This window comes from Seriola aureovittata, chromosome 14 (genome assembly GCF_021018895.1).
Source record: "Seriola aureovittata isolate HTS-2021-v1 ecotype China chromosome 14, ASM2101889v1, whole genome shotgun sequence".
In the NCBI taxonomy this organism is placed as follows: Eukaryota; Metazoa; Chordata; class Actinopteri; order Carangiformes; family Carangidae; genus Seriola; species Seriola aureovittata.
The window spans coordinates 21,736,070-21,753,982 of record NC_079377.1 but is presented as its reverse complement, the minus strand read 5'-3'; the positions used below and the strand labels follow the sequence as shown (position 1 = coordinate 21,753,982).

Sequence of the window (17,913 nt, the reverse complement as noted above, 5' to 3'; positions counted from 1 at the left end):
GTCAGGATGGCACAGTTAAAAGCAAAAGATGCTTATCGAGTATGGCACTCACGTTTCCACGAGGAGACAAGCACAAACAGAAATCAGAGGGAAGAGAAAAATATGATTTTTATCACCCGAGCCGCTTTGATAAAGATAGAATCAGTTATAATCTGTTTGTTTTATGGTTTGCCTCCTTGATATACATTTTTTTGGAGTATTCCCAACTCATGATAATTCCAAATACCAGATTGTTTTGCATGTGAAAATATATACAGACATCATGTCCAGCTATCAGGGACTGTCAGCGTACTAGTTATTCTATGTTGTATGTGTTGGTCCATCTTTCAATACTCCCTGCCCGGTCTGTGGCACTTCTACAGACTTCCACTCAGGCCATTCATCCCATCATGAATATATACCTTCATTTAAAAAAGAATCTAAACAGTCTAAAACAACTGGGCATTGTAGATTTTAGCAAACATTACTCAAAGTGGAGTAAATTGTTGGGGACTACTTTCAGCCGTGGATGAATACACATTTTTTGCTCTAATGCAGAAGCACAATCAAAATATCCGTAAAGAGTGTGTTGATCACATTCTCAGGTTACAGGTTGAAGTAAAAGGCTTCAGCCTATGTTTTTTTCTGATCGTCCCACAACACAGTCAGCAGTGATACTTTTGGCTATCTTTGCTCCACTGAAGTGGCGCAGACTCACTTGGCTTCTATCTGAAGGACTGTGCTTTGTTAACAGGTCTTTTCAAGTGGTTGAACACCAAACGCCTGAGACTCTGCGCTTGAAGAGCTGGCTGAGATCCTGGAGGGTGTGTTTCTGTTGGCTCGCCACACAGGAAAACACAGTGAGTGGGTGAGAGAAGTTCTAGGTGTGAAACTTGTTCTCTCCCTTCATACAATAAGAAGTCGCTCTGCGATGAAATCCATCCGTGCAATGTGTTTTATACCTATAATGTGCTTTATATCTGGAGTAGCAGGAGCTGTGGACCTTTGGAGAGCAATGAAATGACAAAACACACGTGAACCAAAAACACAAATCAGGATTCAAATATTCACCAGACAACTTCAATCATGCGCTGCAGAGATTGACCTGATTTTATCTCCAATAAATCAGGTAATCATTAATCATGTCAGTGATCCCAATGTTCTCTGGACAGAGCGTTTCACTCACAGCTGACAGTCTGTGTGTTATCCTTTGGTTTGGATTGGATCACGTCCTGTGGTTAGAGAGGGGACAGTATCTAGAAACAGAAATAAACTGCGGCCAAATAGGGCAAATCCCAGTTGGGGTGGGGTGGGGGCTCTTCTTTGCTGCAGTCTCACCATGTGTTTTGGGTTGAGAAGATTGTATTTGCACGTAAAACGATTCCCTGGTGCAGTATTAAAGTTGTTATTGTGATTAAGGGATGAAATAGCTTTTGCTGTGAGATTATGACAATCTGCATTATCTGTATTTTTTTCAATCATTAAAGCAGAATATAGATGGAAAATAAAACTCATCGTTTAGCAACGGGATGCAAATTACCATTATTTTGTTTGAATGAATCAGACATGTAAAAAGAAAAGAGGTGGCAGGGCAACACACACACAGGACTCTACTTGACCTTTGCCACTCTCTCTCACTGTCCCTCTATAATACACTCTTTCATTCACACAGACACACACCGGCAGGCCCGTCCTCCCCCCTGTGTGATGTATGAAATAAGGCCCTTGCTGACATGTGGGCAGACACACAAAGCGTCATTTAGCACGGGGTCATTTGTCACATCAAAGCATTCCTTGACGCATGAAGGGAGGCACTCTGTAATCTGTCAGAGTAAAATGTAAACAGGCGACACAGAGCAGCGGGATCAGCAGGCCCCCTGCTGTCAAATCGGCTCTGACCCTAAACCCCAAATTGTTCTCAGTTAACAAATACTTATGTGGATGAAAGCTGATCTGAAAATACTGCTCTCCGTCAGGATGGTGAGAGAGACATGAAGGGTTTTTATCACAAAGCATGCACTGTATAACCTATCGCCCCTTTGCAACCTCATCTACAGGTGCATACATTTCCTAATTTCTATAAAAGACGATGTTCATAGCTCAATATTTCTAACACACAACCCATTATATAATCAGAAAGACTACTGCATTAGGTTTAAACCATCCCGTGTCAATGTATTTGACCACAGGGCTAAAAAAATTCAATACCTTTCCTGTGATTTTCAGGCCGACCTAAATTCAGAACAAATCCAATGTTCAGTGCTGCAGATTATTTTCATTAAAGAGCAGATATGGCTCTTGGGTGAAGATTTAAAGCTGAATAGCTGAATAGAAACACTGGCTCTGTGTTATTCTATATCTATATCCTGCTTCACTCTGATGAGTTGAATTTGACTGGGCTCTTAAAGAATCTAGACCTCTACTGCTCAACCCCTCCCAAAAAGCAAAATAAATCCACCATCTCTCTTTCAGTTTATAGCCCTGAGCAACATATAAAAGGATAAGATGTCAATTTCCTGTTATTATGCTCATATTTTATTTGAGATTGAATTAATCCGTCTCATATTGTCTGTCCCTATTTCCCTCAGCAGAGCTGGCCTCCTCCCTTCTGCCTGTCCTGTTCTGCATTTACAAGCCTGCGGTCACAACAAGGGAGTGAGAAAGATGTGTGACGGTGTGTGTGTGTGTGTGTGTGAGGAGGAGGTATTGATTTCTGATGAATGGTGGGTGTTTTATTTCCTCTCAACATGTGAAAAAGACCCCCTCCGGCATGCAACAGTACAAGGTTAACACTCACTTAATAATGGGACAGGACCAGGAAATGGAAGTGTCATCCTCATTAGCACAAACCTGATGGGTGATACTATAGTGTCCTGGGTGATCTAAATGTTTTGTTTTCATCTAAAATCTTTGAAATGATTTGGCCAGTTAGGCTACTGTTTGATTTAAGTAAGTCTACCCTCACCCAAACACTTTTGCACACAGGGCCATGTAAGAATATTTAATCATAAACACTGTATTTCATTCTTAGTGCTTTCACAAAATTTGGTGATTTTTCAAGTGAAGGAAACCCTGCAGATAACACACTTAAAAAGAAACACTAACTTAATATCAAGTAATGGGTGAGCCCAAACTTTAAATTTTTTTTTATATTGTTAAGTTCATGAAATAAAAATGAGCAATGCATTAACATTTGATTTATGGGTTGTATTCTGAGTGGTATACTTCTTCTTTTCACTTCACTGATCAACAAAATATGTAATTTATCCTGAGGTTGTCAAACTTTTGCATACAACTGCACGACCAATAGATATTTTAATCAACAGATGCTATAGTCTACAGTTGGCTGGAGAATGTGAGTCTTTAGGACAGCAGCAAACGATTCAACGAAAAACCTGAGCCAGATAACATTTTATCTCCACTCGCACTCAAGGATTAATGTCTTTGATGGATGTTGGATTTGACCAGTGTGATAACACAACAACCCAGAAATGCCTCATGAATCAGTAAATAATCTATAAATGGCACAAAAATCCCACCAATAGCTGATGCCCGGGGGCGTTTCTTCAGCCTCTCAGTCATCCAGGCGGTAGGCGAAATGATGGAGAGGCGAAGGTCAAGCACGTTAAGATAAACGCAGACCCAGACCGGAAGTATAAGGGATAGCCTTCAAAATAAAATCGTCAATTTGTCACCCTTACAACAAAACCCTATGTATTATTCTCGAATCTGTCGTTTTGAAAAACAAAAAACCTGAACAGATTTATCATAGATTAATTATTAAACAACACACTTGTGTGCACATTTAGAGGAGCCAGTCGAAAAGTAACGGTTTTATTTTAAATACCCCAAACGGAAGTCCCTTCCATATGTTCGTTAGCTATAAGGACTTCAGTGAAGCAGAGCGGTCAAACTATCGGTAACTATCAGAGTACTTTGCTGTGGGAATTCCTGCCTGGGGTTGGAATACTTTTGTTTAACTTTGTCAAAGTTAGACAAGCTCAAACAAATGTCGTTTCTGACTCGGTCCTAAGTCTTGGAGCGTGCGCTTACCTGTGGAGCAAATGTGTCAACTGGCACGCAACGGTTTCCAGTCGTACCGTGTTGTGATGGCTAGCCGTCGTCGCTAGCAGGCTAGCTAGCTAAATGGCTGGTGTTGGTACTGCTGTAAAGAAGGCGATAATTAGCTAGCAAGCGGGCAACGCTCGCCCGGGTGCTGGTTTGTTCGCCATCTCCTGACACTCCCGATAAGACCAATTAACGGATAATGCATTGGATGTTACAGTAAGGTGAGTGTCATACATGCACTGTTAACCTAGTTTCACATGGTAACTCGTTAGCTTAGTAGCTGAATCACCCCGGTTAGCGGAGCACAACGGCTCAGACTATTCCCTGGATTCGGAGACATTCCACCAAATATTCCATGTTGACAAAATGCCTATTGGAGTCTCAGGTTTGGGTGGTGTCTCTCGGTGCTGGTTTTTCTACACTGGATGGTTGACACGACTTGCTTTATTGTAATGTCATTGCCTCTCTGTCACTGTTTCAGTAAATAAAATCACATTTTTATTATCAAACACTTCAAGTTAGCTTGCTCGTACACTAGTACTTAGCCTCCCGGCACGCCGTGCTGGCAGCACAAGTGGAGTCTTCATCACATTCTTACACATTAACAAAGTGTTTCGTTGGCGGTGTAGATAAACTGGGTTGTTTTAACATCTGAGGTGATACAGCCGACGGTAACGGGAAAGCTGTTAAACAGACAAAGCATCTCTGTATCGGGGAAGGTTAACGGGTTGTGGAGTTACTTGATGTTTAATGTTAAAAAAAAAAAAATCAGCGAGGATCCTCCGGAATACCGGGGCTTTGCAGTGGCTGTTACTCCACTAACTGTGACTTTTTCTTTATTTTGCAGGAAGATCATCAATTGGAAAGATGGTATTTTTACCCAGAGGATTACTCGTCATGCCTTTCGAAATTGTGGAGTGATTTACTTGATAAAATCATGCACGGCGTCAAATCAGATCTCGCTCACTGCTGCAGAGATTCCTCGTCTTTGCATACGGATTTATCAGCCAGTTTTTGAAGACCAGCACCTACGACTGGATGTGCAGTCTTTTCCTTTTTTCCAGTGTGCTTCCGGTAAAACATTAACTATGTATCTGTGCGGGTTGGATATGCTAAGATACATATAAACATTCGCGTGAACTCGTGTGAAGGAAGCCCAAAGAAGGAAGTCCAGGACGGGATAGGTGCACAGAAACTACCCGTTCCAAAAGAAACATGGCCTCTGTTTGGAAGAGACTGCAACGTGTGGGAAAGCATGCCTCCAAATTCCAGTTTGTGGCTTCCTATCAGGAACTGATGGTGGAATGCACTAAGAAATGGTGAGTTTTTTGGGGATAACATGTGACCACTGTGCTGTCATTTAAGCTTCATGAAAACTGCATGTCTCTGTCTTTGCTGGAATGCTGAGCTCGTTCCTGGTGGCCATAATTCACACACAGACACACTCACATACACAGTCTCCTTGGTGTGCAGGCATGTCTGCATGCTGGGAGGGGCCCGACTGCCTTGTAAAATTACTATGTTTTTTTTCTCTTGTGTGCCAATGTTGAATTTGTTTGGTTTGAGTGTTGAGTAAAGACGCTGGCAGGCAGAGAGTTTTCCCCTTCAACCTGATTGACTGGGTTTGAGCTGCCTTCGCTCTCCTGAAATTTCCTTGAGCAAACCATTATATCCCTCCCAGCTGTAAGGATGCTGTTGGGAATCTGATTTTAACTTCTGACCTCACAGGAAGTGGACAAACTATGAGAGAATTCTGGACCCATTGTTCTTTTAAATTAGGATCTTGCCCTACTGTATCAGCAAACTAATAATGTGTAGAGAGTTATAATATTACAGGAGCTTTATTGTACTCCCTTTACAGCTGATGGAAATAAGAGTTGCTGACTGGGAAAAGTTGTTCTTTTCTCTGTATCTCCCGCTTGCCACAAATTGTGTGTGTTAATACTATTTGCAAATATCAAATGATTGCCAGTCCAAAGTAACAAGAATTGAAAATATCTATTTTATTGACATGAAAACAATGACCTTGAATTATGAAAGTTCAAAGTTGTAGAGAAGAGATGTCTTCCCATTCCTTCCTCTTCATCAGGAAGCGAGCGCTGTGTTAGAAATGACAGTAAATGTCCTAACACTTACATAATCTACATCATGCCTGTTATGTTTTCTTTATTCATTTTGCTTTATTTTAGCAGACTTTCCTGTGGCTTTGTCCTCTATGTAAAAGCACAACCAAAAGCCATTTCTTTAGTGATAGAATAATGAATGGTATTCAGCGTAAAGAGGTGGAAGAGCTGTCGGGTGTGTTTTCAGAGGTGAAGATAGAGTGGAGAGATAGTGGGATATATGCTACACTTCATCCTGCAGGTATGTGTCCTGCAGCGGGTGAAAAGCGGAGACTTGAGAAGCAAAGATATAGCCTGCAGTCATGGATTCTCAAGAAGCTTGCTGTAGGCGTGAATAATACAGCCCCACAGAGCTTCGACCTGGGACAGATGTTAACGTGTTGGAGAATGGAATGAGAAAAATGTACATCTCTTCCCAGAGCAAAGGGTGGGTGGGCTCAGCACACAGTCAGTAATATGCTTTGTTTTGCAATCTGAGCAGGACTCTTTTATGATCTTCAATGGAAGAAATATGTATACATAGACATTTGATGTTGCATAGTTCTTATCTATAGTAGTTGGGATAGCTGATTTATAAAGACATGAAGTCTAAATATCTCAACCTAAGGAGATGATTTACAAAGAACTCAGATTTTGATCAAATACTTCTTGGCTGTAGACTACTTTACACTCTGTCATCATATCAGGGTTACATCATCCCCGTTTCATTTTGTCATTATAATAGTATTTATATACCTTCTCATGTGAGATGTGTCTGCCTTTACATCCAGTATGCGGCAGAGAGTGTTGCCTCAGGATCTTCAAATGTCTTCGAGTGCATGTTTGTGTGTCTCGCTTAAAGTGTGTGAGAAAGCGTTGGCGCACAGTTTCTGCCTTCCTTGGACTTCATCAGTACGGTATGTTATTGTTGCAGTGGAAACTTTCCATCCCTGCCGACTGGAAACAGTCCCCAGAGCTCAAATGGATCTCAAATCCTGAAGCCATCAGAAGTGATTTTTGAAAACCCACATCCCTTTCATTTCTGGAATCAATAACAGGAAGGAAAAACTCCACACTTGTTTCGTGCCAGTGTTCTTATGCATGTGTGCCCATACGTGCTCATAAAGGTGTGGATGCTTTGAATGTACATTGTGTGAAATGTAAAAACATTTTACACACTTGGCCGACACTCAAAGGCTCAGTATAATAATCTCCAAAGTCTAGATAATTCAAGGGAACACTTCAAACAGTAGGTAAGAAGTTCACAGGTCTGCTCTGCTGTGCGTGTGGTTCTTCTGATTCCCATGCCTTAGGTGTGATTAGTTGCTTGACTCCTCTTATGTGGAATCTACTGTGAGTTTGCATGAGCACTTTCATCCAGTCTGAATAAATGTTTTGGTGCTTGAATCTTCGTTGATGGCCTCAGGTAATGTGGCCTCTTTCTGTCTTTCTCTGGAGGGAATGTCACTGTAGACCGGAACCGTTTCAATTACATTTTTACGTCTTAGTTAAGATGAGTTGCTAATACTGAGCACTGTTACAAAACAGAACATGGACCTGCCAGATTACATGATGCATTATGAGGGATATGACTGTTTGTGTGACCCTCCAAAGCACAATATGCTGCACATGTACCATTTTGATAGTAGTCAGTATGTAGTCCCATTTGTGAATGTCACCTGCAGATGAAAGAGGATGGAAGTTTATGGGCTCTGATACACCAAATCGACAGTTGGCCTTTGGGCACTGTTGATCTGTCGTAAAGTGCCTGTTGCTGACTGTTGCTCTTGTTTTTTGGTGATATGACTGGTAGCATTTGCACTTGTTGTCCTTCATCAGTGGCTATTCAGCTAAATGAGCATGTTGAGTTGGTGGTATAGGCTGTCTGTCAGTTATCTGACTACTAGCAAATAACAGATTTCACGACTTTAGAGAGGTCTTGCCTTATTTTTTTCCTCTCTGCATTTTTTTTTTTTTTTTTTACCAGCTAACAATCTTTTTTCTTTGAGCAATTTGCTCAACATTATTATTTTCATTCCTGAGACGAGGAGCTGAGGACTGGGGGAGTTTCCTGTCACATTCTGTGTTTGTAAAGTAATTTTTTGGTCTTTATCTGCGGCCTAGTTGTGCTAGTCGATTTCTCTGTGGAGAGGAGGGACTTAGCATTCCACTCACACACCCATGTCAGACTCCAGAATCAGTTCAGAGCAACCATTAAAACATTAATGAGTTCAGTGTTTGTGTTTGCCAGTGAAATGAAGCACCGTTCACAGTGTTGCAGCACTGCCCCTTTGAAACTTAATTGTAACATCTTTGATGAAAAGTTAACTCTATTTTCTGTTGCCTTTGAGCTTTAGCAGGTAATTAATTGATTGATAAATGATTGCACCGACTATGTAGTATTAACTACATATGTAGTCTGGTGACTTTCCAGTTCAGACACTTTCATTTCAATGCTTATTCTTGCCTCACATGTCTTTTTAATAGTTGCTAATCTGTAATTCTGTTAAGGTCATGATAACATCACCCTCTGACTACTTTGCTGTTATAATAGCTTGTTGACCTCTTCACTTGTCGACTGATCCACTTATGCCACCTGGCTGGCTGTGCACCTGACTGGTTGACTGACTCCATAATTGTCATTAGGGGAGCTATCATTACCTAACCAAACATTTAATGAACAGTCAGTGAGAAGATGATGAGCAGAAAGTTCAGACTACAACAAATGATAAAAAGGACAAGTTATGACGAAGTATTAAGTCAATATATTGGAATCATGGAAATTGTTGACTTTTTCAACATATTGAACAAACAAACATTGATCCTCTTTTTAACAGTGCCTATTAATAAATGTGATTGACGCCATCAAACGACACATAAAATTGACCTTTTGTAGTAATTGTCATAATTTAGATAACAAATAAAACAGACCAGTAGCATGGAAAATGTAGTACATCCCAAATTTATCACACCTGCAAATCCATAAAATTAGAATCAGGTGTTCCAGAATAGGTACCAATGATTAAAACTTCCTTTGTGCTTGCAGGTGTTTCATGTAAACCTCTAAACCTCATCATGCCAAGATCAAAAGATCCCTCAAAGGCCTTCACAAAACAGGTTGTGGTTGCCTCAGAGTCTGGCAAGGGAATTAAAAAGATCTCCAAATTATTTGAAATAAATCATTCCACTGTAAGGAAAATTATTTACACGTGGTGAAAATTTCAAACGATTGCAAATTTGTCCACAATTTGCCGCCAAGAGCTGACCATTTGATGTCTCCAAAACCCCAAAAAGATCTGCAGGTAACTCTTGCAGCTGCTGGTGTCAGAGTGCATGTCTCTACAATCAGAAAGTGCACAAATTTCACCTGCGTGGGAGGCGTGCCAGGAAAAAGCCTTTGCCGTCCAAAAAGAACATTAGAGCAAGACTACAGTTTGCCAATGAACATATAGGCAAAGAGCAGGCCTTTTGGATTAATGTGCTCTGGACACACAAATCAAAGATAGAGCTGTTTGGCCACAGTAACAGTAGACATGTTTGGCGCACACCGAAGACAGCTTTTCAGATGAAGCACCTCAATCCAACTGTGAAGCATGGTGTTGGAAATGTTATGATTTGGGGTTGCTTTGTTGCCTCAGGGGCTGGGCAGTTGGCTGTCATTGATTCAACTATGACTTCTTTATCATATCAAAGAGTACTTAAAAATAATGTCCGAAAGTTTAAGTTTAAGTTGAAATGGAAATGGACCTTTCAACAGGATAATGATCGTGAGCACACTAGCAAATCCACCAAGTATTGACTCAAAAAGAAGAAATGGAGGGTTGTGGAATGGCCTATTCATTGCCGTTGAAATGTTGTCGGGGGATTTGAAACTGTACATGCAAGAAAACCCTCAAACTTTTTGCAACTGAAGGAATTTTGTGTGGAAGAGTGGTCAAAAATTTCAGCAAGCTGATGTCACCTTTATCTGTAGGCCCGGTATGAAAGAGGATGTTTGTTCAAATCTGTTGAGTGGACAATTCATTGTTCCCCTCATTCTCTCTTGCATCTTTTATAATGGTGTCCGTATCTGTCTCTTAGCACGTTTAACCCACTTGTTACTTGATTTGATAAGCCATGCAGCGTGCTTGCTTGTATATGAGCAGCACAGATTCACACGTCTTTGTTGTTGTTCTTGTTTGTAGGGATCGACCGATTATCGGCCGGGCCGATTATCGCCGCCGATATTCAGCATTTTGACGCATATCGGCATCGGCCTTTTTTAAAATTCGACAGCCGATAAGAGATCAATTTAAAACTGGGTTATTTTGGCTATGATGCAGCCGCGCCTCTCTGTCTGCTGTCACTACTCTGTCGCCAGCATTGTCCCACCCACAGCACCATCTGATTGGTTACAAGCAGAGCCACGGTAACAGCCAATCAGCAGTGGAAGCGGTGCATGAACAGTCCTTACACACACGGTGGAGAAGGTCCGGAGAGCAAATACTTGTTTTGAAGGTAAGTTAAGGCAGCAGAGTTTCCCGAAATTGTAATAAAAATCCCAGTCCTCTACAACTGACAACTACTAGTAAGATTACTGTGAGCCCATTAACGTTATATAAACATAAGCGGCAGCTCTGCTGCTCGCAGTCCCTCCAGACGTGCCTGTTAATCACTTGAAACAAGGTTGCTGATAATATCGATATGTCCGGTTTTATTGCAGGGAAGCCCGTCGAGGTGAAGGCTGGTTAGCTTTTAGCGTAACGTTAACCCATCGGTCCGCGGCTCTAGATGCTCAGCAGACTGTAGCAATGGGGAGAATGTCTGTTATGGTAGAGAAAAGTGTGTGTTTGTGTGGAAGTCACATGAGAAACTCTACAACTCACGACTACTAACGTTACTGTGAGGCCCAAGACGTTGGCGGCAGCTGTCTGTTCCTACGACACATAAAATTGACCTTTTGTAGTAATTGTCATAATTTAGATAACAAATAAAACAGACCAGTAGCATGGAAAATGTAGTACATCCCAAATTTATCACACCTGCAAATCCATAAAATTAGAATCAGGTGTTCCAGAATAGGTACCAATGATTAAAACTTCCTTTGTGCTTGCAGGTGTTTCATGTAAACCTCTAAACCTCATCATGCCAAGATCAAAAGATCCCTCAAAGGCCTTCACAAAACAGGTTGTGGTTGCCTCAGAGTCTGGCAAGGGAATTAAAAAGATCTCCAAATTATTTGAAATAAATCATTCCACTGTAAGGAAAATTATTTACACGTGGTGAAAATTTCAAACGATTGCAAATTTGTCCACAATTTGCCGCCAAGAGCTGACCATTTGATGTCTCCAAAACCCCAAAAAGATCTGCAGGTAACTCTTGCAGCTGCTGGTGTCAGAGTGCATGTCTCTACAATCAGAAAGTGCACAAATTTCACCTGCGTGGGAGGCGTGCCAGGAAAAAGCCTTTGCCGTCCAAAAAGAACATTAGAGCAAGACTACAGTTTGCCAATGAACATATAGGCAAAGAGCAGGCCTTTTGGATTAATGTGCTCTGGACACACAAATCAAAGATAGAGCTGTTTGGCCACAGTAACAGTAGACATGTTTGGCGCACACCGAAGACAGCTTTTCAGATGAAGCACCTCAATCCAACTGTGAAGCATGGTGTTGGAAATGTTATGATTTGGGGTTGCTTTGTTGCCTCAGGGGCTGGGCAGTTGGCTGTCATTGATTCAACTATGACTTCTTTATCATATCAAAGAGTACTTAAAAATAATGTCCGAAAGTTTAAGTTTAAGTTGAAATGGAAATGGACCTTTCAACAGGATAATGATCGTGAGCACACTAGCAAATCCACCAAGTATTGACTCAAAAAGAAGAAATGGAGGGTTGTGGAATGGCCTATTCATTGCCGTTGAAATGTTGTCGGGGGATTTGAAACTGTACATGCAAGAAAACCCTCAAACTTTTTGCAACTGAAGGAATTTTGTGTGGAAGAGTGGTCAAAAATTTCAGCAAGCTGATGTCACCTTTATCTGTAGGCCCGGTATGAAAGAGGATGTTTGTTCAAATCTGTTGAGTGGACAATTCATTGTTCCCCTCATTCTCTCTTGCATCTTTTATAATGGTGTCCGTATCTGTCTCTTAGCACGTTTAACCCACTTGTTACTTGATTTGATAAGCCATGCAGCGTGCTTGCTTGTATATGAGCAGCACAGATTCACACGTCTTTGTTGTTGTTCTTGTTTGTAGGGATCGACCGATTATCGGCCGGGCCGATTATCGCCGCCGATATTCAGCATTTTGACGCATATCGGCATCGGCCTTTTTTAAAATTCGACAGCCGATAAGAGATCAATTTAAAACTGGGTTATTTTGGCTATGATGCAGCCGCGCCTCTCTGTCTGCTGTCACTACTCTGTCGCCAGCATTGTCCCACCCACAGCACCATCTGATTGGTTACAAGCAGAGCCACGGTAACAGCCAATCAGCAGTGGAAGCGGTGCATGAACAGTCCTTACACACACGGTGGAGAAGGTCCGGAGAGCAAATACTTGTTTTGAAGGTAAGTTAAGGCAGCAGAGTTTCCCGAAATTGTAATAAAAATCCCAGTCCTCTACAACTGACAACTACTAGTAAGATTACTGTGAGCCCATTAACGTTATATAAACATAAGCGGCAGCTCTGCTGCTCGCAGTCCCTCCAGACGTGCCTGTTAATCACTTGAAACAAGGTTGCTGATAATATCGATATGTCCGGTTTTATTGCAGGGAAGCCCGTCGAGGTGAAGGCTGGTTAGCTTTTAGCGTAACGTTAACCCATCGGTCCGCGGCTCTAGATGCTCAGCAGACTGTAGCAATGGGGAGAATGTCTGTTATGGTAGAGAAAAGTGTGTGTTTGTGTGGAAGTCACATGAGAAACTCTACAACTCACGACTACTAACGTTACTGTGAGGCCCAAGACGTTGGCGGCAGCTGTCTGTTCCTACGATAAACACTGATTATTAAAGTGAAGATGCTTTAGGCTATTTAGTGTTTAATCCCTTGAAACAAGGTTACTGATAACATTGATACTGAAATAGTTATAAAAGTAAGAAGTGTGTGTGAGAAAGAGAGACACAGAGAGAGAGAGAGATTGTAGGGAAGCACGTTGAGGGGATGGCTAGTGAATAGTGTGTGTGTGTTTGTGTAAGCCACATGAGAAGCTGCAGAAACTGACAGCAAGTACCGTCTGTCTGAGAGAAAACTGTAGGGCAATAATGGCTGTTTAACTACCAAGTACTTTACCTTTTTCTGTGTTGATTGAGAGATCCCAAGCAGCAGAAAATGACATATTGTTAGATGAAGTGTGTCCTGAAGCTGTCTTTGATAGTTTCTTGTAGAGAGGAGCAGGATATTGCTGTTCAAGACTTAAGACATAATGTAACTGCATCATAAAGCCTACATGAACTGCATTCTTCAAACTGCAAACTTCAGGGAACTATTTATTTATTTATTTAAATTTTCAGTTAACTTTATAAGAGATGCTGCTGACCCTGGGAACTCCTTGCACTTTTTGTTTTTGTTTGAACTTAAAACAAAGATAAGTGAAAGATTAACATTTCAGTTATATTGAAATTTTGGAAAACTTTATTTACTGTAGAAAACTTTAGTGAGCTATTTATTTGTTTAAGTTTTCATTTAACTTTATAAGACATGCTGCTGAGCCTGGGAGCTCCCTGCATTTTTTGTTAGAATTTTAAAACAAAGATATCTATTGTCTAAGAAAAAAAAAACTTTAACATGTTGCAAATCTGAAAAGCTGTTAAATAAACATATGATTAAAGGCATTTGAACAAAGTTAAGTGGAATTTTTCCATTATTCAAAATTTTCACGCCAATATTTTCCCTTTTATTGCAAATAAATATCGGCTCCAAATATCGGTTATCGGCCTCCTTGACTACTAATAATCGGTATCGGTATCGGCCCTGAAAAAACCATATCGGTCGATCTCTACTTGTTTGTATTGCAGGTTACCTTTCTCTTATAACATAGCTTGTCAGTGCGTGCTATCAAGCATCCACCTCTGAGGTTTTTCTCTTGCTCTTGAATGCACCACACACAGCAGCTTGCACCTGCAGAAACCCCATGTTCCTTGCTGAGATAATTAATAGGAATGGATGCATCGTATAATCTTCTTGTGGCAAATAAAAGCGGCTAAACTCAAAACCTCTTGATTAAGCGAGGAGTAAAGTTCATTAGTCAGGCAGCAAAGCTTACTTGTAACTGGTGAGTGCTGGTGTCATACCATGCAGACTGTTTTATAGCTCATACCATCTGTGCAACAAGTTGTCATCTGAAAGTATCCTGTGTGATTCAATTTCTGTTCTCTGCAGCTTTCTGTTTTTTGTAATCATTTTGATGCACTCATACGTGACTATGCTAGCAAATTATTGTGCATTAGTTTGCCATTTCTCCTATCTTTTAGACTAGTCTGTATCATCATCTATATCTATGAATATAAACTTTTGACCAGAGAGTTGCTGGTTTAAACCCTCAGATACAAAGTAAAACCTGGAGGAGTGCAGTCAGCGAGGCAAACTTTTCTGTCCCTCAACATGACCTTATACATGAATGTAAAACTTGCTCCCTTTGTTAGCTTTCCCCTGAGGATAGTGCCTTTCAACAACAGTGTGGTTTTAGTCAACTTGACTGGTGAAATATAGTTTTGAAAAACAACATCAAAAGTCAAGAGTGTCATTGCTGCTGACAGACGTGTTAGGATATGGGAGTTATACACTGGAAGCGACACAGAGACGCTATTGATTACATGGTAATTCTATCTGGCGACATGCAAGCGTGACAAACCAAGACTGCTTCCCTCACTGCCACATGGAAAGACAGGGAAGGTTCAAGAGTTAGTGAAGGGAGAGGTTTTCATATCAATCAAGGGCTGTGCTGAAACCCTGAAGACACACACACACACACACACAACACACACACACACACACACACACACACACACACACACACACACACACACACCAACCAGTCATTTCACAGGGATTTAAAAAACTCTGAACATACACACAGTCACTCTCATCAGACAAACGTGGATTTATATTTCTCCTTCCAAGTGTAGAGTTGTCCTGCTGTTCGTGCCTGCAGTGTAGAAATTGATTTATTTTTTTCAGCATTTAACCTGTGGACTGTCGTAGCACCACTGCAGCACTTGATAGATGTCTCGTTCCTTATCGGCCCACGTTGTTTATTCATTTATACACCCAGTAACCAAGCTTTCATTCACTTTGTGACAGAGAATCAATGAGATTTTTGCACTTGCACCGGAATGTGAATCCTAGAAACCACAGTCCACGCATCGGGCTGTGAGTTGACTGATGCCTCACTATTTAAGAGAATGTGACCAGTGTGTGTCAGGCTGTGACATGTTGTCTTCTGCTGAGCATGTGTGCATTAGGGCAAGCGTCCATCATGTCTCTGCCAGAGAAACATCTTCTTGCCAATTTCTCTGACGTGGCTCTCCATTCTATTCAAATTTGAAGGCCGTGACACATTCCCCAGTACAAATTTGGCACCGGGATGGTGGTTTCACTGCCAGGTGATAGTACGAAGCAGTCATATCTGTTGTGCAGAAATTCTGGATGAAACCACAGAATTGGGGGTTTTCGTTGCAATGCTTTTGAGGTTTCGGAGAAAATAACACTGTTTCTCTGGGTTTAATCGTTTCATTGCTTAAATCGTCGAGTGTTTCGGTGCAGTCTGTCTTTTAGAGCTTCAGTCACTGATTTGCCTACGTATGCTGATTCATGTGTCTTTGAAAGTTTTTGGAAATTTTAGCTGAACTGATGCCAAAAGCGGGGCAAACACAAACACATGTGTTCATAGTTGATACTTGTTATAATTTGTGTGCTTGCTTATCACTTCCTTAATTATAGCATTTGCTGTTGATGTAACTTTGCTGATTGTTTTATCCTCTTAGTGCAGCGTGCAGCTCTTCACCCTCTTCTCCTCTGATTCTGTAATTGTTTTCTTGCACCAAGCCCACTGCTGTCATCTGAGGCAGCTCTCACACTATCATCAAAGCCCCTGTTTCCATTTTCTTCTTTGTCTTTCTCTGTACCCGCCTTATCTCTTCTCCTTCTCCTTCTTTCCCTTTGTTTCTCAATTTCCAGATTACTCGATCTCTTCTCTCGCTACCTCCTTTCACTTCTTTCTCTCCTTCCTCTTTCTGATAATGTCATGTTAACTGCTCTGCAGTGGAATCCACCCAAGTGTAGATGTTCTGTGCTGCAATTATGGACACAAACAGGCATTTACATTGCCCCTCCCACACACACACACACACACAACACACACACACACACACACACACACACCAAGAGAAATGAAACATTGCAGGGTTGTGAAGCAGTCAATGGGGTGTTAAATCTGATGAAAACTCTGCTGGTGTGTGTGTTTCACCGCTGTCAGGCAGAGAAACATACATGGCCCTGGAGACTGCTCATCATTTATCAGCCTGCAGAGTGGTGCTGCAGCATCTGCAGGCTTATAAATGCACACTGTATGTGTGTTGGGAAAGCAAAGCAAAACACCACAAGCCATAAGCGATAAGTGTAATGGTGTTACATTTTGGAAACCCTGTCCCTTTAAAAGATGTAGATGGTGCAGGTGAAATTTAGGATGCACAACTTGCTGCAGCTGTTGGATAAGAATGTGTAATAAAAAAAGTCTCCTTATCTGCTTAAAACTCCTTGTCTGTGAAGCAAAATTGTGGTCTGTGGACACCAGTAAGTTCCCTGTCCTTATTGTACCAGCACTTGTACCAGACTTTAGGAGCTCCTGGTTGATCACCTTGTGGTAATTTATCACCACGTCCCCTGGTAAAAGAGGAGCACAATCCCTTTGCAGACCACTCTTTACCTTTAGATTCTTCACCCCAGTGACTGTAATTTCTTTTGGCAAACATCACATCACACTTCCTACTGTAGATGCTGTCGGCCACAAGCAGCAAACTTCAGATTAGCTGCAGGCTCAATGATAAGATGAAAGAAACATCAACAGGAAAAGAAACTAAAAAATGTAATGCAGAAAGCACTATGATTTACCAGCAAGCATGACCAGCATTCAAAGCTCCTCTTCTGTTATTAATATTTTATTTTTCGTCCATTCAGTTTGTTTGTCAGGCAAAATAATTTTGATTGGTAATTAACATCACTGCTGAATGCTACAGTCGCCTGACTGCTTATGTATCATTGCCTAAAGAAATGGATGTTGTTGTCTTCACCATGGCTCCTTGTTTCTCTGCAGTCAGTGCTCTTAGGCACATGATGGTTGTGGTTCCTGCTGTGTCAGTCTCTCCCTAGGGCTGTTAGCAAGCTTGTAAAGGGGGGTGTAGTTGTTAAGTGAGGAGAGATTTTTTATTACTTCATTTATGCTACTGAAAGACAGCCTCCTATCATTCCTTTCTTTATGTCGAGGATGCTCTTAAACACATGATCCGAGTGACTCCTGCTGTGCCTGACCTGTCCCTGAGGCCTTCACTGTGCCATCTTTTTGAGTGGAAGTAAGCTGCATGTTGACTACTGCTAGCACTAATTTTTCTGTCCAGTATCTCATTGCTCTCTGTAGCCCTCTTTTCCTCTGTTCCCTCTTGAGCATAGGCGTAGACCCCTTCATCTTTGTCTTGCTTCTTGCTTAATTGTGAGCTCAACACCCCATCACTGTGCTGGGTTTTCTGCCTATATAAAAGCCAAAGGTTGCACCAGCTTTACTTGTTTCTTTCC

General features: G+C 41.4%; 1 protein-coding gene across 6 annotated transcripts in view; it reads left to right on the top strand.

Moving 5' to 3' along the window:
* The first annotated feature begins 3,868 nt into the window (after window positions 1-3,868).
* The window catches only part of ehbp1 (EH domain binding protein 1), a 140,880-nt gene continuing 126,835 nt past the window's right edge, over window positions 3,869-17,913 (top strand). For 5 of the 6 annotated variants that reach the window (XM_056395019.1, XM_056395018.1, XM_056395017.1 and 2 more), the window contains exons 1-2: window positions 3,905-4,268; window positions 4,895-5,366. In XM_056395019.1, coding sequence (XP_056250994.1) covers window positions 5,263-5,366 — 104 coding nt within the window. In that variant the 5' untranslated portion in view covers window positions 3,905-4,268; window positions 4,895-5,262. The other variant, XM_056395015.1, reaches the window with a different exon arrangement.